This window comes from Carcharodon carcharias, chromosome 4, assembly GCF_017639515.1.
Source record: "Carcharodon carcharias isolate sCarCar2 chromosome 4, sCarCar2.pri, whole genome shotgun sequence".
Taxonomy (NCBI): domain Eukaryota; kingdom Metazoa; phylum Chordata; class Chondrichthyes; order Lamniformes; family Lamnidae; genus Carcharodon; species Carcharodon carcharias.
This window is the reverse complement of record NC_054470.1, coordinates 38405656-38430137: the sequence shown is the minus strand read 5'-3', so window position 1 is coordinate 38430137 and position 24482 is coordinate 38405656. Positions and strand designations below refer to the sequence as shown.

Sequence of the window (24482 nt, the reverse complement as noted above, 5' to 3'; positions counted from 1 at the left end):
TAGCCACAGTATTTATATGGCTAGTCCAGTTCATTTTCTGGTCAATGGTAACCCCCAGGATGTTGATGGTGGGGGGATTCATTGATGGTAATGCCATTGAACATCAAGGGGTGATGGTTAGATTCTCTCTTTTTATGCCACCACCTCCCCTTAATAATTAATCAATTAACAACGCTCCATGTTTTTCTTTTCAGGGTTAGTTCTTTTCTTTTAATTGGTTCATGGGATCTGGGTGTCACTGGCTGGGCCAGCATTTATTCCCCATCCCCAATTACTCTTGTTTAGAGGGCATTTAAGAGTCAAGAAGTTAAGGTCTGGAGTCACACATCCAGGTAAGGATGTCAGATTTCCTCCCCTAAAGGACATTAGTGAACCAGTTGGGTTTTTACAACAGTTGGCAATGGTTTCATGGTTGTCATCAGACTTTTTATTGCATTCAGATTTCACCATCTGCCGTGGTGGGATTCGATCCCAGGTTCCCAGAGCATTACCCTGGGTCTCTGGATTACCAGTCCAGTGACAATACCACTATGTCACCACCTCCCCTGTATTGCGGATGTCACAAAGATTGGCCGGGTGGTTAACAGTGAGTTTGAGTGTCTTGGGTTACTGGAAGATACAGACGGGATGGGCAGATAAGTGGCAGATGGAATTTAACCCTGAAAAGTGTGAGGTGATACACCTTGGAAGGAGTAATTTGATAAGGAAGTATTCAATGAATGGCATGACACTGGGAGGTTCTGAGGAACATAGGGACCTTGGCATGTGTGCCCATAGATCTCTGAAGGCGAAGGGGGAAGTTAGCGGGGTGGTGAAAAAGGCATTTGGGACACTTGCCTTTATCAATCGAGGCATAGATTACAAAAGTAGGGAGGTCATGTTGGAATCGTATAGAACCTTGGTGAGGCCGCAGCTGGAGTACTGTGTGCGGCTCTGGTCGCCACACTGTAGGGAGGATATGATTGTACTGGAGGGGTGCAGAGGAGGTTCACCAGGATGTTGCCTGGGATGTAACATTTAAGATATGAAGAGAGGTTGGATAAACTTGGGTTGTTTTCGTTGGCGCAGAGAAGACTGAGGGGCAACCTGATTGAGGTGTGCAAGATTATGAGGAGCATGGACAGAGTGGATAGGAAGCAGCTGTTCCCCTTAGTTGAAGGGTCAGCCAAAAGGGGACATAAGTTCAAGGTGAGGAGCAGGAGGTTTAGGGGGGATGTGAGGAAAAATCTTTTTACCCAGAGGGTGGTGACAGTCTGGAATGCACTGCCTGAGAGGGTGGTGGAGGCGAGTTGCCTCACATCCTTTAAAAAGTACCTGAATGAGCACTTGGCATGTCATAACATTCAAGGCTATGGGCCAAGTACTGGTAAATGGGATCAGGTAGGTAGGTCAGATGTTTCTTGCATGTTGGTGCAGACTCGATGGGCCGAAGGGCCTCTTCTGCACTGTGAGATTCTGTGGTCATTGCCTGGCATTGGTGTGATGCGAATGTTACTTTTCACTTGTCAGCCCAAACCTGGATATTGTCCAGGTTTTGCTGCATTTGGACATGGACTACTTCAATATCTGAGGAGTCACGAATGGTGCTGAACATTGTGGAATCATCAGCAAACATCCCCACTTCTGATCTTATGATGGAAGGAAGGTCATTGATGACGCAGCTGAAGATGGTTGGGCTGAGGACACTGCCCTGAGGTTTTAACTTGTGAAAAAACACTTCAAAAATATAAGTGGGGTTCTTGCAAATATGTTTATATTGGTATACTAGCTGATATCATCTTGTGCTGCTCATTTGTATTCTGGGGCACACTTGTGGTCCCATTCTGTGTTCTTAGAATTCCTATTCCTAGAATAAGGGGTTGACCATTTAGGCCTGAGATGAGGAAAAATTTATTTACTTAAAGGGTTGTGAATATTTGGAATTCTTTACCTGGGAGCTGTGGATGCTCAGTTATTAAGTATATTCAAAACAGAGGCCGTAGACTTTTGGATAGTAAGGAAATTAAGGAAGATGGAGCTGAGATGCAACATCAGCTGCGATCTGGCTTGGCCTAAATAGCCAAGTGGTTATGTAACTGCGTTTGTAACCCCAAGATCAAGAGTACAAATCTCACAATGGCAAACTAAGCTTGGCCTAAATAGCCAAGTGGTTATGGTACTGGGTTTGTAACCCCAAGACTCAAGAGTTCAAATCTCACAATGGCAAACTATGAAACAATATAACTTCATCTGAAACAGATGGAAACAGGTTTACTCAAAAAGAGTATCAGCTGCGATCTTGTGGAAAGGCTCAACAAGCTCGAAGGGCCAAACTGCCTACTACTCCTACTTCTTAGGTTATTTGAGGGGAGCGAGATTGGGATTGAGACAGCTATTTTAACAGTTAAAAACACTAAGCCACAAGAGAAATTAAACAGTACTGATCAGTGATGATTTGGAATGGAAGCTGTTTGCAAAATTGTTTTGCTGGATCTGATTCCATTTTGGGACAAAAAATTGGGAAGGGTCTGTAAAGCAATGGAATTTTTTTATATCATGAAGGGACTGCCCAGTTACCATGTGCCATGACTATATTAGCATGATTGTTCTTCCATTGTACTCTGAATAGAAAGTGATAGACTTAAGCAGCAATCTGAGAGTACAAGTCCTGAGAGTAACATGCACTCAGGGATGTACACCTTTTTCTCTAAAATAATGAAAGAACTTGTAGTTGTTAGCACCGTTCACAACTTCAGAATATCCAAAAATGATTTACAGTTACTGTACTTCTGAAGTGTAATTATGGCTGCAATGTAACACATGTTGCTGCCAGTTTGCACACAGCACATTCCAGTGAATAAAAGCAAAAATACTGTGGATGTTGGAGATCTGAAATGGAAACAGAAAGTGGTGGAAAAGCTCAACAGGTCTGGCAGCATCTGTGGAGAGAGAAACAGAGTTAATGTTTCGAATCGAATACCTCTTTTATGGAACAATAAATTGGCCAGGTAATCGGATAACCTCTCTGAATGACATTGGTTGTATTGGCCAGGACACTGGGAAAAGTTCGCCTGCTAAATTCTCTGCTGTTTAATCAGATTAGCCTAGAGTAAAGCTTTAACATCTTGGCCAATCTGCAAATCTAAAGGCTGCTAGACAGTTGTAAGCCAGAACCCAGTTACTTAACAAAAATAACACAGTAAACCTGTCTTTTTTTCTTAAGATGTTGTGTTCATGCAGTATTTAGTAAGTTATGGAAAATTTATTATGAGAGATGCCTGAAGCTTGAGCAGTGGTTGAATGTGGGACAGTTGGCAAGATGAAAGGGTTTACAAGCTGAGTAATGGAGCCACCATTAAAGGTGGAGCAAGAGTGAAGATGTGGAGATGCTCAAAATTGGAAGGGCAGGGGATGCACTCAATGTAACTAAATGGGAGATTGAGTAGGGAAGAATGATATAGTGTTTGAGGGAGGAGCGGGTTTAGTGCAGATAAACTTAACTTTTATTGAGGACACACATTACGATGCTTGCACGCTTGTCGCCATCTCTCTACTGGAAGCACCTCCCATAGCATTGACCTATGGTTGATTGACAGTAGGGAGAGACAACTAATCTAATTATGACAGTGTTGGATGTTGGAGGAAAGATATTCTTATTTATAATTTCACTAACTCCTGATGCCAATTGGTAGCTGTTGGTGTGCAGTCAGCTCCCACTATATCCACCGGCACATGCGGCCCAGGTGACATTTTAGGTATGCCTTTCATAAAGTAACTACTTTCTATTATGGGGGTTGACATAAGAACATAAGAAATAGGAACAGAAGTAGACCATTCGGCCCTGCCATTCAATAAGATCATGGTTGATCTGCCCCAGGCCTCTATTCTTTTGTGCCAATTCCTCATAGCCCTCAACTCCCCGATATTTCAAAAACCTATCTAACCCTTCTTTAAGTACATTCAGTGATTTAGCCTCCTCAACTCTCTGGGCTAGAGAACTCCAGATAGTCACCACCCTCAGAGAAGAAATTCCCTTGCATCTCAGTTTTAGTTGAGTGCCCCCTTATTCTGTAACTGTCCTTTAGTTTGAGATTCCCCCACTAGTCGAAACATCTTCTCAACATCTACCCTGTCAAGCCCCCTTAGAATCTTGTACGTTTCAATAAGATCATCCCTCATTCTTCCAAACTCTAATGAATCAAGACCTAGCCTGTTTAGGCGTTCTTGAGAGGTCAACCCCTTCAGCTTATGGATCAGCCTAATGAATCTCTTTTGAACTGCCTCCAGTGCCAGTATATCCTTTCTTAAATACGGGGCCCAAAACTCTACACCGTACTCCAGGTGACAGCCTCACCAACACCCTGTACAGTTGTAACAAGACTTCCCTACTTTTAAACTCCAACCCCTGAACAATACAGGCCAAAATTTCATTTGCCGCCTTAATTACTTGCTGCACCTGTGTGCTAACTTTTTGTCTTTCATGTTAAAGGAGATTTAAAGGGCAGTTAAAGGAGATCCTCTTATTGCAGCTTTGTTTCACGTCATTCTAACACTTGCCTGTAGATAAAGAGGCCAATTCTTTAGCGAACTAAATGTAATTTTGGTTCTATTCCTGGAGTGCAGGAATTTTGTAGTTTAATTAGTACCTGAGATTTAAAATGTGTAAGGTATTTGTTGGACTGGTGTCTAATTTAAAGACCCACTGGGTGCCTGAGCCAGGGCTGATTTTAAAGCAATGGCTAGTTTATTCATTACAGTGAAAGACATGGCAGTGCGTACTGATTCACATATCTCATAATTTTAATCAGTTGATGACAAGTGCAGGAAAAACCTTCTGCAAAGAAAAACAGCTTTTCGTCCTTTTTAAACCATTTTTGGGGTCTGAAACCAAAAACTTATCATCCACTTCTATTGAGTGGAATTGCATGATGTATTTCAGCAAATCAAGTAAGTACAAGATGATTCACAGAGAAAAGGGGTCACGAGGATGGGGGTGTGGGGCGTGGGGGGGTAGGGGGATGTGATTGAGACTTGGATGCTTGTATCAATACCTAAAGCATTAGGCCTGCACTATTACACCCTGTGTTTTAGCCTTTAGCCTTTTCCTAACTGTTGAGTTTGGTGACATCTGTGCTATCGATAAGATATCACAGGCACTGCAACTAGGGGCTGAATTATACGAGGCATTGTGGTCCCTCCCCACAACAACCCCCCACATCCCCAGCTAAAATGTCAGGGGATTGCCCACTCGGGACGAATAGGCTGGCAGTGGGATTTCCCCTCCTCAGGAACAGGAAGTCCCACCTCGGAGCTGCTGAGCAATCTGAGATTGGCAGCTCTCAAGTATCAGCAGTGCCACCCTGGCCACTGCCGTTACTGCACTCAGGGCTTGAAGAGGCATTCAATGATGGATCCAAACTTTGTCAATGTTAGGAGGCCAGGAAGGGGGGTTGACGAAGGCTGTGGGATTTGAGAGGCCCGAAGGGAAAGGGAACCTTGGGTGGGGGTAATACCTAGGTGGGCTGGATAAGGAGGGACCCACCACCAGCCCACACAGGGCTGGCTGCTTGGCATGAGCCTCCCCCACATTAATTGCCCACTTAATGGGCCTGAATTAGCCCACTGGTGAGCAGGTCAACTGACACTGCCCCAGCTGCTGGTAACGATGGGTGGCAGGCAGGCCATCTGCCAGATGTAATGTGCATTCCCCCCCCCACTGTCCCCAGCCTTTGTGGGAAGTGTCCTCCCTGCAGTTGTGATGTCACCAAACTCAGCCTTATAACTTACTTCTCAAATTAATAGGGTTCTTATACACTGAATATCAAATAGCACACTTTTATTAAGTATACAGTACATGCATAGACATACTTGAGCACACATTTAAAAAGTACTACTTTAAACAAGACCGAATGGTTGTTAGGGGTTCAAACATATTATAGTCCTGAACTCACTATCTTAAGCCTTTACAAATCCAAATACTCATTACAAACAGGCAATTTTTATATGAAAACAGAAAATGCTGCAAATACATCACCAGAAAGGTCATCTGTTTTTCTCTCTACAGATGCTGCCTAACCTGATTATTTCTTGTGTTTTCTGTTTTTTTATTTCAGATTTCCAGCACTTGCAGCATTCTGCTTCCCAATTTTTGTGTTTACCTCACTCCTTCCACAGGACAATCACATATTTGTGCCTAAAGTAATTATTTGAAAGTTAAGATACAACACTATAAAAGAATTTAGTTGACTTAAACTCCCTTATTTTATTTTATTACTAGTTTCAATCTTGTTAGGTATATTTGCTGTTCTACCCAAGCGAAATTTTTAATTGTGTATCTTTGATTCGGTATGATTTCACACCAGTCAACTTGGATGTTTTCATTTGCAGAACAATTTTTCCAGAACTTGTCATCAACTGATTAAAGTCCTGAGATATCTGAAGGTTTGGTTGAGGGTTTCAGTTGTCGGTGAGGTTGCGATAATGATGGAAGTGATCAGTATGGAGGTGAAAATAGATAATTTCGGTGTTTGGTAGAAGGTTATACACTTGGTTTGGCTAAAATGAGTAATGGATTAAGGATTGAAATCAGGATAGGGTGTAGAAAGCTCTACTATGTTCTCAAAACCTAACCAAGTAGCACTAATAAATATGTTGCTCTGTGTAATGTGCACTCCAACTCTTGAAAGTCTTTATTAAAAGTAAAATACTGCAGATGCTGGAAATCTGAAATAAAAACTAAATTTTAAAGAAGTCATGTTCGACTTGAAGCATTAACTCTGTTTCTCTTTTCAGATGTTGCCAGACCTGCGGAGTTTATCCAGTATTTTCTGGATTTATTTCTTGAAAACTTTGTTTGGTGTGCTATTGATGAGTTATATTGTTCTCTCTATACTGACGCATTCCTGAATATCATTCCAAAAATATTGCAGAACACATCTTGAAGAAGAAAGTAAATGGCAATGGTTTATAACTTTTTTTTTTGTTGGATTATCTCCTAAAAATATTGGCCACAATGTGGCCAATGAAGGCCACATTGCTCTAAAATTTAATTAGAATACAGCAACATAAATAATGTCTTACAAAAGTAAACAGAAGAAAAAAAAAAGGATTTGATGAGCTTAGAATGTAGAGACTCCCAAATGGAATTTCACTGGGAATAAATAATGTCTTTATTCGAAAACATATTGGCACTGGAAGAGTCAATGTACTGATTGGTAAAAGTGTAGATACCATAAATTACCCTCAGGTGAGTCTAGTTAACACCAAGATTTGCTTCATGTGATTTTGGGTGGGTTGTACTGCAGGTCTGAAATGGTTAATTTGGGGAGCTGTGATTATAGCAACTTTACATCTGACCAATTCTCTTGTGGCAGTCTTTGCCAAGCGTTTGATAAGTTAGAATCTTGATCACTCCATCTGCAAAGGGAGTATTAAGTTTGGTATTGAACATTCATGGCTTGTGCCAGAGCAACTAAAAATGTAAAATCCAAAACAGCCACTCAGAGTGACAATGATTCCCATGACTCCATGTACCAAACACTGGATTTATTGAAATCAAGGCAGTACTGAGGGAGCCAATAACAAAAAAATGCTGGAAAAACTCAGCAGGTCTGACAGCATCTGTGGAGAGAAAGACAGAGTTACTGAGGGAGTGCTGCACTGTAGGAGGTGCCATCTTTCAGATGAAACACTGAACTGAGGCCCCTTCAGCCCTCCTGGGTTGACATAAAAGATTTTGTGGTACTATTTCAGAGAAGATCAACGAGTTACCCCATATCCAATTTTTATCCCTCAATCAACAACACACAAGAATTGATTATCTGGGCATTATTACCTTACTATTTGTGGGAGCTTGCTGTTTGCAAATTGGCTGCTGTGTTTCCTCCATTACAACAGCAACCAGACTTCAGAAGTGCTTCGCTTGAGACATTGTGGTCATGAAAGACACTATATAAATGCAAATCTCTTTTATGCTTTATAAATACAAACAATAAAGAATGTAGAAAAAAAGTTTTGTTATACTTAACTTCATTGTCAGTGAATTTCTGTCTTTCACATTGGGTGATTGGAGCTAACGTTTTTTTTTAAAAGAAGCCTATACTAATCATCATTATCATTTTTGTTTCGTTCTGTGTTGCATTGGCAGAACTAAGCACTCATGGGAATTACCGACATTTGAGATTAAGCACTCGTGCCTGGTTGGAAACATCTATATATTTCACTTGCATTTCTATAAGACCATAATTTAACTCATTCACTTACATTTCTTTATTTTAGCATCAACTTCCCCTTCAACAACTTGAGAAGGCTTTGGCCTAGAATATAATCAAAAGAAAAAATGTGCAGTACTTGTGCTGTTGAGTATTTTTGCTTTCATTTAAATCTATAGATTGTTAGTGCACTGGACTCTTAAGATCTGTCAACCTTTGTGCTAGGTCCTGAGGCGGGATGAAGAACATATCTGGCAGAGTAGGACACACCACAGAAGAAAAACAAGTCAGACTGCAAGAATACTTAACCCCAGTATTTGTTCCTAAAAGACTATTTTGGCTAACTTATTTTTTACATTAGCTCTAGAATTGATGCATAGAGAATAAAATCATGGCTGATCATATGTAATGATGTTAGGACATAACTCCAAGGCTAGTTTTATTTATTGAAATCTTTGTGGAATAGGTTGGAAAGAGACTCTTTCTATGCAGAATTATTCCCAATTCTATAGATAAACTTACACAGCATTGCATGATTGTTTTTCATGCTATATTCTGTCAAGATATTCATGAGTTTTCCCTATGGCTTTACCTGGGAGTTCTGGAAGGAGTGCTAATTTTGATCTTTTTTATTTTGAAGATACTAAGCTCTGTTGTGCATGCTAGGAAATCGGTGTTTGGATTGTGTACATTCAAGCCTTTTCTACAGCAGTATAATATAATTAAAACTTGTTATTAAGGTGCTGCAATAGGATTCTTAAAACTTTACTTTCTCAATCTTGTTTCCTCCAGGTAATTTACTTGAAAAAGTCTCCGGAGGAAACCTACAGACTGTTGGTGGGGGGGAATAACACATACCAACCTTTTAGGTAACACTTTTTAAAATGTCCTTCCCTGTCAGCGCTATTGAATAGCTTGTAGGCTTAATCAGAACAATGCATCAAATCATCTCAAAACTGGAATTTGGAAGTGTAACAGTATGCATTGCTAAACTCTGACATGTTTGTTCGCTAACACTGAAGTTATACCAAGGAAAGAGTGAGATGGAAAGCTGGTGAGGTTTCCTCCAATGATTCACTGATATTAGCTCCATCTGATTCCAGCCTTTGTTACTTGGGTTTTTTGAAAGCTGAAAGCGATGTGTAGAAGCAAGGAGGACACTGAGATCTGCTCACTAATGACTGCTGGACAAATACTATTTGGTTTGCTTGCAGCCAAAGATATCTGTGGTGGGTCTCTCAACAGGCTACTTTTACCCTCCTAAAAAGTATCCTGCTCTCTCTGATGAGAGTTGTTGTTTCCATTGTCACAACTGTATTTTAGACTCTGAGACATAGGCAGGATTTTGGGTTTTGTGCCGAGACCCTGACGTCAGGGTCAAATGGGGACCCCAGCCCTGCACTGTATGAAACAATCACCCAGCAGTAATATTTGCCAAATTGGCTAACTCAAGGAATGAGGGCAGACTTGCAGCCAATTAAGAACGGTGGCTGGGCTTTCCACCTTGATGTGTGCTATCAGCAACTTCCGAAACTTTTAAACTAATAAAGTGGCCACAGCTGCTGGGCCTGTAGGTAGATAAGTGGCGAGGATCTCGAAGCCTGCCTGGAGCACTGCCTCCCACTTCCCCATCCACGGTCTGCAACTGGGAGGCTGCTTCCAGGTGAGTGGCTGAGTTCCCAATGCCACAAGGAGCCCACATGCTGACTAAAAAAATTCTAGTTGACTTCTGATAATTGGCCCGTTACTTATCTTAATTGGATACTGCCACTTACCTCTCTGAGAGGGGAGTCATGGCCGAATGGCTAAGGCGATGGACTACAAAATCTATCGGGGTCTCCCCGCGTAGGTTCAAATCCTGCTTAGTTACAGTTCCGTTTACTCCATCAGTTTCAAAATGGCTTGGCCTAAATAGCCAAGTGGTTATGGTACTCGGTTTGTAACCCTAAGATCAAGAGTTCAAATCTCACAATGGTAAACTATGAAACAATGTAACTTCATCTGAAACAGATGGAAATGGGTTTGTACTCAAAAGAGTTACCTCTCTGAGCTTGGCCTAAATAGCCAAGTGGTTATGGTACTGGGTTTGTAACCCCAAGATCAAGAGTTCAAATCTCACAATGGCAAACTATGAAACAATGTCACTTCATCTGAAACAGATGGAAACGTGTTTGCACTTGAAAGAGTTACAGCTTACTCAAAAAAGAGTTAGGGCCTAAATAGCTAAGTGGTTATGGTACTGGGCTTGTAACCCCAAGGTCAAGAGTTCAAATCTCACCATGGCAAACTATGAAACAATGAATTGGATCTGGATAATTTAAGGGGACATGCCCTCCGTGCCTTTTGGCACGGCAAAGAGGGGCTTTTTGTACGGACTGCTGCTGCACACCTTCCATTTTCTCGCCCTTGTCTGTCGCCTGGACACGCCCTGGCGTGCCTTGTTGCCGTCCGGCGGCGGAGGCCCCCGATGGGAGGCCCTCTACGGAGGTGTCCTCCCCCTTTCTATCGGGGACCTGGGTTGGAGGGTGTTGCATGCAGCAGTCTCCTATAATAAGAGGATGCATAGGTTCACGGACTCTCAGGACACGTGCCCTTTTTGCGGTCTTGTGGAGTCCGTGGACCATGTATACATAGGGTGTTGTAGGATGCACTCCCTTTTTAGTTACTTGAAAAACCTTTTATTGATGTTTTGTTTGCACTTCAGCCCCACGCTCCTGATCTATGGGCACCCGGTGTGGAAGGGGGTCGGGAAGGAGTAGGACCTCCTCGTGAACCTGCTCCTGGGCCTGGCCAAGTTGGCCATTAACAGGTCCAGGCAGCGGGCGATCGACGGGGGAGTCCCGCCCGATTGTTTGTCCCTCTTCCGCGGCTACGTTCGCTGCCGGATGTCCCTGGAGAGGGAGCACGCGGTGTCTGCTGACACTCTCGAGGCCTTCCGTGCTCGGTGGGCACCGTGGGGACTGGGGTGTTTTGTTGACCCCTTTAAGCACATTTTGATTTAAAGTTTGTAAGGTTCCTTTAAACTTTGTCCTTGGTTTTACAGCTGACCTGAATTAGGGGCTGTGCCTGATTTATCCCAATTTTGTTGATTTGGTTTTCATTTAAAAGATTATCAAGAGTTCAAATCTCACAATGGCAAACTATGAAACAATGTAGCTTCATCTGAAACAGATGGAAACGGGTTTGTACTCGAAAGAGTTACAAGTCCAATTTTGATTGGCCTAAATAGCCAAGTGGTTATGGTACTGGGTTTGTAACCCCAAGAGCAAGAGTTCAAATCTCACAATGGCAAAAAAACTAGCTTGGCCTAAATAGCCAAGTGGTTATGGTACTGGGTTTGTAACCCCAAGATCAAGAGTTCAAATCTCACAATGGCAAACTATGAAACAATGTAACTTCATCTGAAACAGATGGAAACGGGTTTGTAATTGAAAGAGTTACAAGTCCAATTTTGCTTGGCCTATATAGCCAAGTGGTTATGGTACTGGGTTTGTAACCCCAAGATCAAGAGTTCAAATCTCACAATGGCAAACTATGAAACAATGTAACTTCATCTGAAACAGATGGAAATGTGTTTGTACTCGAAAGAGTTACCTCTCTGCTCCCAAACCATCTCCAGGAAAACAGACTGGGAGTGGGATAGTGGCCACTAACCAGCACGCTGCCTAACTTGGCACCCGCCTGCTTCTGAACTCGTTGCTATATTGGGTCGAAAATTTTGCGCTTATTCACTAAATAATCCCATGTTCTAAGTATTTTTCCCCCTTAGAGTGTCATTATCCATGCAGCCTAAAATTATAGGAGAACAACAATTGTGATTAATGTAAATATACATCTCATATAGGGTCTTTTTATTATGGAAACTAGTTTATAGCGAAGGAAGGAAATAGCAATGAAGCCACCCCTGTGCTGCCTTGGGAATGTTAAAAATACAAATATCAAGGCCATACATGATTTAAAGCAGTGACAAGTGCTACTGAAAGATAATTTCCACAAAGTTTTCTGTGATCATTTGCTGTGGAAAAGCAATAGTAACATCATCATCATCACCACAGTTTTTTCACTGACCTAACTGTAGATGAGTGAGGAAGCCTCTGCAGAAATTCATACCCACTGCCTGTAAGCTATTTGTTGTTGGATTGATTACCTTCTCATGATGTGGAAGTTCTTTGAAGTACCAACTGCTCTATGTATAAATTGAGTTTCTTGTGGTACTGTTATTGATGAAGTTAGACATTTAATTATGGCAGCAGCTATTATTTCTGATTGGGTCTTTACCATCCTTTGGTAGCAAAATGTGGAATTTGATTTATATTTGTTTTGGACTAGTTATCCATAATGGTAAGTTTTGTGATCTGACCTGAGAATACCAGGAAGTTAGAAACACACCAGACCAGAGAGACTCCTATTTGAAGAGTGACAAACTGTTTAATTTTTAATATTGAAGTTAACAGCAATGTGCGTTAATGTAGTGCCTTTAAATTAGTAAAATGTCCCAAGGCACTTCACAAGAGCATTAGCAAACAAAATCTAGCACTAAACCACCTAGGGAGATATTAGGGCAGATGACCAAAAGCATGATTAAAGAGGTAGGGTTTAAGTAGCATGTTGCAGGAAGGTAGAGAGGTGGAGAGGGAATTCCAGAGCTTAGGGCCAAGACAGCTGAAGACATGGCCACCAGTGGTGAAGCAATTAAAGTTAGGAATGCGCAAGAGACCAGAATGGGAGGAGCATAGGTATCTCAGAGGGTTGTTAGCTTGGAGGAAGTTAGACATTGGGTGGTTTTTGAACAGATTTGGAAATCAGGATGAGAATTTTAAAATTGAGACATAGCCAGAGCAGGAATCAGTGTAAGTCAGTGAGCACTGGGGTGATAGCTGAACAGACTTGGTGCAATTTAGGATGTGGGTAGCAGAGATTTAGATGATTTCAAGATTATGGAAGGTGGCAAGTGAGATGCTACCCAGCATAGCATTGGAATTGTTAAATGTACAGGTAACAAAGGCATGGATGAAAGGGAGTGAAAGGCTATCGGGGGTAGGCGGGAACGTGGAGTTGCAGATCAGCCATACTCTTATTGAATGGTAGAGCTTGCTTGAAGGGCCTAGTGGCCTACTCCTCCTAATTTGTAAGGATACAGTTTTAAACAGCAGACTAGCTGAGGTAGGGGCAGAGATGGGTGATGTTAAAGGTGGAAGTAGGCAGTTTTAATTATGGAGAGGATATGGAGTCAGAAGCTTAGCCCAGCCTCAAATAGCGCAATAATGTTACAATGGTCTGGTTCCACCTAAGTCAGTGGCCAAGGAGAGCAATATCTTTGGTCATTCCAATATTTCTGCTTATCTATTATGAGATCTTCAGTGGGCAGTGTGACGAGTTGGAGACAGTGGAGTGGTCAGGAAAGGTGGTGGCAGAGCTAGTTGTCAGCATTTGGAATCTGATGTATTTTTGGAAAATGTCATACTGTTCTTTGATGTAAATGGGAAATAGAAGGTGGCCAAGAATGGATCCTTGGGGGAGGATTTTTCCCTCGTCGAGCGGGCTTGGCGGGAGCAGGTGGGGATGGTCGGGAAGCCAACTGCGCACGTGATTGGGGACGGACCGCCATTTCATGCTGGCGGGCCAAGTAAGGCCTGCCCAGTGTGAGTCACGTGCGGCAGTGCTCAGTGCTGCCTGTGGCGGGGGCGGGTGGAATAGAGTGAGAGCGCAAGTGCATGCATGTGCGCGGTTGCGCACTGGAAAAGTTCCCTGAGGCACAGAGCTGTTTCAGGGAGGTGAAGAGTTTAAAACATGAAAAAAAAATTTTTTTAAATGTTATGAAACATGTCCCCTCATGTGACTATGTCACGTGATCAGGCCGTTATTAACTAAATTTTAAAATTTTTATTTTAATCTTATTTGCTGTTAGAAACCTTATCCCGCCCATGGATGAGATTTCCTAAAAAAATGCAAAGGCCGCTTGGCCTTTTTGCCAGCCCGCCAACCATAAGGCAGGGAAAAATTTCATTCAGTTACCCTTTTAACGGGCTTAATAGGCTTTTTAATTGTCAGTGGGCACGCTGTGCCGCCGACCAAAATATCATGCATATGCGGGATGATGTCAAGGCGCTCACTCAACGTCATCGTGTATCGTTTTACACTCGGTCGGGTAGGCGAGTACACGCCCGCCCAACAAGTAGAAAATTCTCCCCTTGGTCTCTTCAGGGTAATGGTGCAGGAGTAAGAAAGAAAGCCATTGTAGGGTCTGACTGGCTAGATAGGAACAGAACCAGAGGAGGACAGTCCTAACCCAACTAGATGATGAAGGAGGAGCATTTGAGGAGGATTGTTTGATCAGCAATGTAAAAGGCCGTAGACAGATCAAGAAGGGCGATGAGGTCTGTAACAATCACATAGGGTGTCATTTATGAAGATGGGAAAGGAGGGAAGAGAAATTGGACAGTGACTCAAAGTGCAAGAAGTAACTTGTGTGAGAGCATTCTGTTGGGTGAAGCAACTACTGCATCTTGTTGCGATGATTATTAAATATTTTATTCCTTTTCCCCTTGTTCTTTTTTTTTTGTCCCCCTGAAATAATTCAGAACATGTTCGGTTCTGACTGGTTCACAGATTTTGGGTTTACATTAGATTATGAACAATTTTGTTTTATTCTTTCGTGGGATGTGGGCATAACTGGCAAGGCCGGCATTTGCTGACCATCCCTAATTGCCCTTGAACTGAGTGGCATCCTAGGCCATTTCAAGGGGCAGTTATGAGACAACCACATTGTTATGGATCTGGAGTCACATGTAGGCCAGACCAGGTAAGGATGGTAGGTTTCCTTCTCTAAAGGATATTTGTGAACCAGATGGGTTTTTATGACAATCAACAATAGCTGTCAATTCCATGTTATGAATTAAATTTATTAATTCCATCTTATTAATTGAATTTAAATTCCACCAGCTGCTGTGGTGGGATTTGAACGCATGTCCCAAAGCATTAGCCTAGGCCTCTGGATTACTAGTCCAGTGACATTAACACTGTGCTACCATCTCCCCTCAAATCCTTACCAAGATATTGCAGAAGGCAAGGATGCATATTTACAACTACAGCTTCAACTACAGCAACTTTGCAAATAATAAAAATTAATTGGAGGCAGTGAATATCTTTAGATCATAGCATATCTATGAATAGATCAACTTTAGATCAGAAACTACAACAGGATTTGTAAATTAATTATATGCTCAAGCTTCTGAGGTGCAAAATATTTAAAATCCAGTAATGGAGGGAAGAATGAGTTTAGGAAAACAAATCTGAGCTTTACTTGATAGTTCCTGTTCACTTCATCATAAGTTTTAAATATTCTGAGGTGATATGCAAGTATATAATTTTGGTTATGATTTTTCAAAATTCCCTAAATTCTAGAATGGTCCCAGTAAATTGGAAGTGTGCAAATGTAACACTGTTATTCAAGAAAGGACGGAGAGAAAAAACAGAGAACTACAGGCCAGTTAGCCTGACATCAGTTGTCAGGAAAATGTTGGAAGCTATTATTAAGGGACTCCTAATGCATTTAGAAAATCATAGTATGACAAAGTGAACAACATTTTACAAAATGCAAATCATGTTTGATAAATTTATTAGAGTTTTTTGAGGATATAACGAGTCAGTTGGATAAAGGGGAATCAGTAGATGTAGTGTATTTGGATTTCCCAAAGGCATTCGATAAGGTGCTACACAAAAGGTTAACACATGAGATAAGGGCTCATGGAGTTTGGGTAATATCTGGGCATGGATAGAGGGTTGTTTAATGGACAGGAAGCAAAGAATAGGGATGAAAGGGCATTTTCAAGTTGGCAGGCTGTAACTAGTGGAGTTATGTAAGCGATATTAATGATAGAGATAGAGAGTAAAGCTAGATGGGAATGCATGCTGTGAGGAGGATACAAAGATTCAAATAGATATAAACAGGTTAATTGCATGGACAACAAGGTGACAGATGGAGTATAATGTGGGGAAGTGTGACATTGTTCATTTGATAGTAAGAATAGAAAAGCAGAATATTTTTTAAAAGGCACAAAACTTGTAGATGGCATTGCTCAGAGGGATAACACACCCGCCCGACAAGTGGAAAATTCTCCCCTTGGTCTCTTCAGGGTAATGGATGCTGGACAACAACGACAGCCAGTCTGTGGTGGTGGAAGACACTAACCTGCTCAGAGAGTCTACAGATGATGGATGAATTACCTTGAGCTCTCACAGCGCTAGTATCTTCACAGACTGCATCTCTCCAGGAAGACAGTGACCTCCTTTTGTGAATTGCTGGCTGGGGAGATCTGTTCAAATTCCATTGGTGGCCACACTATGCCTGTTCTTCTCAAGTTGATTGTGGCCTTGAATTTTTGTGCATTGCAGTCATTCCAGGAACCAGCTGGAAGCCTTAGTGTTATTCTCAAGCTTCAGCTCACAATTGCATAAAGGCCTGGCGAAGAGAGCCAGAGGCTCCACGAGTATGGCTGATTTCCCTAAAGTCCAAGGTGTGATAGATTGCACATATGTGGCTATCAAAGCTCCATTGAGCATGGGGCATTTGTCAATTGTAAAACTTTTCATTCCATCAGTGTCGAACTTGTTAATGACCAGTCAAAGGATCATGCAGGTTTGTGCCCGCTAACCTGGGAGTCGTCACAACTCTTACATCCTTAGGTACTCCCAGATGCCATGGATGTTCTAACCACCGGAGCCATTGGAAAGTTGGCATCTTGGAGATGAGGGATACCTGCTGAAGCACATGACCCCAGTGAGAAATCTGCAGACAAGAGACAGAGATACATTACACTGAGAGCCTCGTTTCTACCAGGGCCATCATTGAGAGACCACTATTCTAATCAAAATGTGCCTTTTAACGTTTGGACCTTTCAGGCAGTTCTCTGCAATATTCTCCGGCTTGTGTCTCAGTCATCATCGTGGTTTGCTACGCCTTACACAACTTGACACCCAAGAGAGGGGAGGCCTTGGTAGAACTGATCTAATGGAGTGAGCCCTATACTCTGATGAGTCTGAAGACAAGCAGGAAGTCATCATCGATTCATAAAGCCCTCTAGTATGAGCCCCACCATTTGGCCTGGTAGCTGCAAGAGGTGGTGAAGATTCATAGCAGAAAGTGCTGGAAATAGTCAGGTGGTCTTTCAGCCTCTGGAGAAAGACTTAGAGTTAAAGGATAGAATATGACTCTTTTTCTGAACACTTATTCAGAAGGGGAATTGAACGCGTTGTTCATATTATTTCCTCCCTGAGGAGGACCCTGAATGAAGTACTGCTGGCATGATCGTCCACAGAATGAAAAAACATGCTCTCACCTGCTGCTACTCCACTGCTTCAGTGTCAGCTATGGATACTGCTTTTTTCAAGGAGTGCTGATAGCAAACCTGGATTTTTCGTGAAGCCACCAACCCAATGCCAACGTGCCTTTAAATGTTTGGCGTGACCGATTTCCGGTTCAAAGTCTAACCCCGCTCCTGCTGAATGTCCCACCCTACACACCCTATCAGGCATGGAGCTCCCCTTCCCATGCTAATTGGCTGGCTAACACTTGATTCACCGTGCTGAAGCGGCAGGGGCAGGAGCAAGTGGACTGCGCATTTCCCATTTTGCCTCCTCTCCGCCTGAAACCGTGAAATCCAGCCCTCTGTGTGTCACTTTGGTCTCCATATTTAAGGAAAGATATATTTGCAATGGAAGTGGTACAGCAGAGATTCACTAGCAGTGAATTTCCTGCCAGTGGCTGACACTTCTGGCTTAATCCCTTCGTTTGGGCTGCGTTTCAGCTGCAGCCAGTCCAGTCTCTGCTCCGCCGTGGCTGTCATCTCCTGGGGAAAGAGGAGAGAGGGAGAAGAAAATGCAGATAAGCAAACATTGCTCACACGATGGGTGGTGCGGCCTACAAAGCGCGGGTAAGTGAAACGTGAACAAGGAAGTCGCGAAAGGCGGGACTTTACTGTACACTAGATTCTGAAGGGACTTGACAGGGTAGATATCAAGAGTTTCTTTCCCCTGGCTGTGGAATCTAGAACAAAGAGGCACAGTCTCAGGATAAGGGACTGATTGTTTAGGACTGAGGTGAGGAGAAATTGCTTGAGTCAAAGGGATGTGAATGATTGGAAATTTTTTACCTCAGAGGATCGTCAGTGCTGCTTCATTGAATACATGATTTTTGATCTTGTAGGGAATCGAGGGATATGGGGAGCGGACAGGAAAGTTGAGTTGAGGCCGAAGGTCGGCCATGATAGTATTGAATGGTAAAGCAGATCCAACAAGCTATAAGATCTATTCCTGATCCTATTTTTTATGTCTTATGTTCTTGGGTTTTGTTTTTGACAGAAAATACAATTCCTACTTCATTTTTTGACAAATGTAAAACTTTTCATTGCAGGGATGCTTCATTTGGCTCGTGCACTTATAATCTAACAGTTCTGGACTGTTTACATGCAGTTAGCAAGGTAAAGTGACAAATACAGTATCAATTAGCATTTCCTGGCATTGTGTATTTTCAGCAATTTGCCATGTGTGGCTTAATACTGCTCCTGCTAATAGCTTGGTAGAAAATATTGTCAATTCTTGTTTATACGCGTGGTAAGATCACAAAATTTGGATGTGAGGCCACAGGATCATCCTTACACAGAAACCTGTCATGCCATTATCCTCTCCCCTATTTCAGCATTTAAGAGACTTTTAAATGATTCCAAAGATTTACCTCCACCGTTCTACCCAGAAGTTTATTTCCAGTGCTAACTATTCCTTGCATGAAGTACTTCTTGACATCAGCTCTGAATTTGCACTTGGTCTATTTGTGCCAGCGTCTCTTTATTTTGTAGTAGTAATTTTAGTTGAAATAATGCTTTGGGTTAACCTCTCCTATTGACTTTTTTTTAATACTCTTGTCGGTTATTAAACATAATTCTTAACCCTTTCATTTGTAGGCCCTGCAGTATGAATTCTTCAATTTTAATACATTTGATGTAGATGAATATGAACATTATGAGGTTAGTGCTTTCAGATCGATAAGAAGATTGCATTTTCAAAACACATTTCCTGAGTGCCTAACTCTTATTCAAGACTGACACATACATGAATAAATGAACACTTTTTATTTGTTTGCAGAGGGCAGAAAACGGAGATTTTAACTGGATAATCCCCAGCAAGTTCTTGGCCTTTAGTGGACCACATCCAAAGAGCAAAATAGAAAATGGTAGGTATTGCATTGTTAGTTAATTAATTAATTGTTATTTGGACCTGTGAATATGTTGCTTTACCTGTTTAACCCTTCACTTGAGATGTGCAGTTAGTATTTGCAATGGTGCCTACAAATTTCAAAATGCCATGAAAGTGATTTGTTTGGTTTTTATTTTGTGAACTCACAGGAAGCAGTTGAGTCAAATAGTATAGGTGCATTTAAGGGGAGCTGGATAAGTACACAAGGAAGAAAAGACTTGAATCATATTTTGATGGGCTGTACAGTAGAATCAGGCTCTGACATGGACCTGTTGGGCTGAATGGCCTGTCTCAGTAATGTACATACTTTGCATCTTTAATGTTACCAACTCCAGTGCTCTCTTGCTAGCCCTATTTCCCTCCACTCTTGTTAGCTCATCCAAAACTCTAGTGTTCATATCCTCTCCAGTGCTGTGTCCTGCTCATCAATCCTTATCCTTTTGGATTTGCATCATCATCGACTTCCAGTCCTCCAGTTTGAAATTCTTAGTCCTATGTTTAAATTTCTTCCCTACAATGTGTTTTCACCGGTCCCCCACCGCCACAATCTATCTCTTCCTCTGACTTTTACTCTAGTGCATCTCCTTCTCCTTCCTTCACTCCATCAACAGCAGTGGTGCCTTTAGCTACCTCGAGTCCACTCGGGAATTTACTCCCTAAGCTTTATCTCTCTCTATTTATATTATTGCTTAAAACATACCCCTGTGACCAAGCTTTTTGCCAGTTCTCTAAAAGCATTTTTGGCTTAACATCCAATTAAAAAAGGCTCAATGCTCTGAAGTACTTTGGGACTTTATTCTATGTTAAAAGGTCCAAAAATGTAATAAATGTTGCTGTTATAGATTATTTGTAATCACATTAATGGTAATCTAGTATAAATACCAACTTAGTCCAGAAAGATACCAAAAATTTCTTTGTTTTGCAATTGGGATTTTATTCCTTTTAAATTAGAATTGGAAAATTCTAGAGAATGTTGATATTGTGTAAATTTAAAGTCATTACTATTGTCCTGTTTTTAACCAGTTTAACCAATTACAATTGAACCTTAGTTATTTGGCATGAAGTGGTGGAGGAATCTTCCTTTTCCTTCCGCCCCCAGTCCAACCTCCCCCCACTACCCACCCAAACACAATAGATAATAAAGTCGCCAAATTATACTGTTAGCTATTCTGAATCTTAAATCTGTTGCCATTCACCCATCTTAATTCCCTTCCAGCAACACTTTCCTCTATCTCTCTGCTCCTGCATTGGAGCAGCTAATCTATCAGTTGAAATCAGACTTAAAGACCCTCATTTGTTGACTCTAGACCCTTCACAGTCTTCCTGTGGCAGCATCTACTCCCCTCCAAAGAGCCGCTACTGAGATTACAGCTGTTGTCTTTAAAATTAGTATGGTGCCTATCCAAATAAATATACTGTGTGCTAGCTTAAGATCACATCTGTTGAATCATCTGGTTACTGTATCAGCTGATCTTGTATTCAGTATGCTCGTTCTCCTCCCATCACTTCTCCCTCTCCCACCAATCTTAAATCAAACTGCCTTCTTTCAGAAGTTTAATAAATTCACACACAACTAAGTCCTAGAGACTAGAAAAACAGTAGGTTTCCCCTTCCTAATCACTACTCAATGATTCCTGTGCGGAAGTAAATTTATGTGGACTTTGGGTGAAAACATAATCAACCCCTACTATACAGTCCTTTGTCATTAATAATAAATGATGTCAAGTTACAAAAGAATGATCGTTACCTTAGGAAAAATTTTGAAGGGTTCTTGGTATCCAGGGAACCATACCTCATTTAACCCGTCAATACCTGAAAGCAAGATGGGGAATGCTTATTTTAAAAGGATATGATCTTTGAGCATTAACCATGATCTAAACCAATTCTACCTCTTCCCATCTGCTGCTGAAAACCTCAACCTTGTCTTTGTCACTCCCAGATTTGACCAATCACCAATCCAATGCTCTCCTGATTAGCTTCCCCTCCTCTATCATTTGCAAACATCAGCTCATGCAAAACTTGTGGCCCATTCAAAAATATCAAAAACCCCAAGCTCAGCTCACCCTTGTCCTGAATGATTGCATTGGCTGTCAGTTCCCTAACGCTTCAAATGTGAAAACTTCATCTTGTGCTTAAATTGCTTCATTGCCTCTCTTCTGCTTAACTCTGTAATTTCCGCCAGTCCTGCAATCACTCTGCCCCTGAACTCATTGTTCCTTAATTCTGGCCTTTGCCCCACCATTGATATCTCCCTAGGCCCCAGGTTCTAGAATTCCCACCCTAAATCATTTCACACACACTGGCCCCCTCCACCATCCCCCTTAAGACTTGACTTAAATTTGCCTTAATTTCTCCTTTGACTCATCATTTTTTCATACATCCCTGTAAAATGCCATGGAATATTGTGCCATGTTAAAGGTGCTATATAAATGCAAATTGTTGTTTTGAATTTCTTATTTTTTTTTGTCTCTTGCCTACTCATTACCCAGCTAAATGAAAGTTCTGATTTATGCATTTGGATAGTTTCTGATCCTGCACATTCAGAGAAAGAGACAGCTTACTGAAGATAAGCTGGTGTGTTCAAATCAGCATTCTGTGTTCATCCATAATTTGTTTGATTGGAAAATACATGATATTTACAAACCTGGAGATGACTAATGAATGGTCACTGTGAGACACTTCACAATATTGGCCTGTAACATCTGTTGCATACACTTGCTTTTGCCTGACCAGATTTGATTATGATAAGGGTGTATAAGCTGTTTTGAAATTAAATTCATTTGTTCTTAAACATAATAAATCATTTATGCTGGAGTTGGTTTTTTGTAGGTGTCAATAAACTGTTGTATGTATTTTTTCTAAATGGAAGCCCAGTTAACATTCATTTAACCATTTAATTTCAGATATTACTGTTTTGTAAATCAAAAGAAACAAATCACATCAAGTCAGACAGCTTGTGGAAAGAGTAAAGACAAATGAATGTTGAGGGTGTAAACACATCATCAGAATGCTGATATGTATTTTCAGCAAATTTTGGTTTAACTCTTAGAATTGAGTATGAAACTGTACTAAATGTTGAAAATTGACTAAATGATGGAAATGAACTCACGGCTATCTCTTCTTTCCCTCTTCCTTGCTGCATCAGGCTACCCTCTGCATGCTCCAGAGGCCTATTTTCAGTACTTCCGGAAGCACAATGTCACCACAATTATCCGTTTAAACAAGAAAATGTATGATGCCAAGCGATTCACAGATGCTCGTTTTGAGCATTATGATCTCTTCTTTGTGGATGGAAGTACGCCTAGTGATGCTATAGTCAAAAGGTTCTTGAATATCTGTGAAAACGCAGAGGGTGTCGTTGCTGTGCACTGTAAAGGTATTATTGCTGATTCAGTATTGACGTTAACAGTACTAGTGTTATCTGAGTGGTAGAGCTAGAAAGGAAAAATGTAAATTTGAAAACATCTTTTAAAAAAAAATTACAAAACACAAAGTGTCAGCTAGTTAGCCTCTGAAATGAAGGGTCCTACCTAAGTCTGTCTTTATCTTTTGGAAATGTAATGGAGATGAATCACATTTTCTGCTCCTGATTTCGAGATTATACAAAGATTGTATTCTGCCTTGGAAATTCAATATTTTGCAATGTTAAACCTGTAATTAGTAGTAGCAAGTTGCCAATTTCAAATTCAAATATTCTGTATTGCTGCTGGTACAATTTTAGGAATGGGAGGGGGCGGTAACTTAGTTGCTTCCAGTGCTAGGGCTTCTATTCTATCCTTCAGTTTTTAATGGAAATATTGGAAGTATTCAGTATTGAATTATGCATTCTATTTTGTTTCCCAGTGAATTCCTGTTAGCATAGTTATGTATATTTTACCAGATTTTAAAGCTTTCATACACGAGAGAATTGACTGTGTACTTTTCTTTAAATGTAGCTGGCTTAGGCCGAACTGGTACTCTAATAGCATGTTATATCATGAAACACTACAAACTGACAGCCGCGGAAGCCATTGCCTGGATCAGAATATGTAGACCAGGATCAGTTATAGGACCGCAACAGCACTTTTTAGAAGAGTGAGTACTTTGCCATACTTAATGAAAATATCAGAAAGAGATGTTAAGTATAGTTTAACAAAAGGTATTTGCTCATAACTGATATATGCTTGAACTAAATCCTGCGTTACTGCAAGAAAAATAAGTTGGTACGTAGTCATTAACAATTTTACATCAGCAATGTGTTGGGGTTCTAAGAGATGTGCATTCATTGCTGAAACACAAGCTTGTAATCACAGATCACCATAATGAGATGGCGAGCCATGTGGTGGTTTGTTTATGAGCAAAGTAAATGCACTTTTGGAGGGTGGAGGGGAAAATTGAAGAGCAGATCTAAAGTCATTGATCTGTTCTTACAAGTTCCAGATATCTTTTGAAAGTGGCAGAGATCTGACAGCCTTTCTGACGTGGGAGGTCTGAAGAGTTGTGTACGGTACCATATAGCTTTGGACTAAATCATAGAGTTTGAAGATCACTGTTTGATGCATTGTCTTTGGGAAGTGGTGGAGCACTATAATTGTCCTCTTTGCTCCAGAGTATGAAGGAAAAAACAATCATTATGATTCTCACTCTGATACATGATGCCCACCCATCGAAGAAAGTGCAAATGTGTGGATGGATAAGGAACAGGATTGGGATCTGCACCAGTGCCCTTCATGGTTCACGAGCCTGTTGATGCCCATTTTCTAGGTCCACAAGTGAAAAATGTGAGCATTCAGCACCTGTGCTATTTTACTTTAGTCTGAGCCACCACCTTAGAAACAAGAAGGCAGATATGGCCCAGAATTTTGCATTTGGCGAGCAGGTATGCGCCGGACACGCACGAGCGTAATATGATATGCAATGACGTCGGGCATGTGTCCCCATGTCATCGTGCACTTGCGTGATATTTTGTTCAACAGGCCCGCACCGGAGTCCGCTGCATGCCTGCCGATAATTGAAAGGCCTATTGAGGCCTTTAACGAGCTAATTAACTAGAAATTTACGCTG

The 24482-nt window shown here is 41.4% G+C and overlaps 1 protein-coding gene across 5 annotated transcripts in view; it reads left to right on the top strand.

Moving 5' to 3' along the window:
• The window catches only part of LOC121277288 (dual specificity protein phosphatase CDC14A-like), a 237217-nt gene that overhangs the window by 92446 nt on the left and 120289 nt on the right, over window positions 1-24482 (top strand). For all 5 annotated transcript variants that reach the window (XR_005942850.1, XM_041186563.1, XM_041186566.1 and 2 more), the window contains exons 5-10: window positions 8982-9058; window positions 18601-18667; window positions 19148-19210; window positions 19329-19416; window positions 22585-22815; window positions 23375-23513. Coding sequence is in view for 4 of the 5 variants with exons in the window: in XM_041186563.1 (XP_041042497.1) it covers window positions 8982-9058; window positions 18601-18667; window positions 19148-19210; window positions 19329-19416; window positions 22585-22815; window positions 23375-23513 (665 nt within the window). In the remaining variant the exon portion in view is untranslated. The remainder of the gene's footprint in view (window positions 1-8981; window positions 9059-18600; window positions 18668-19147; window positions 19211-19328; window positions 19417-22584; window positions 22816-23374; window positions 23514-24482) is intronic.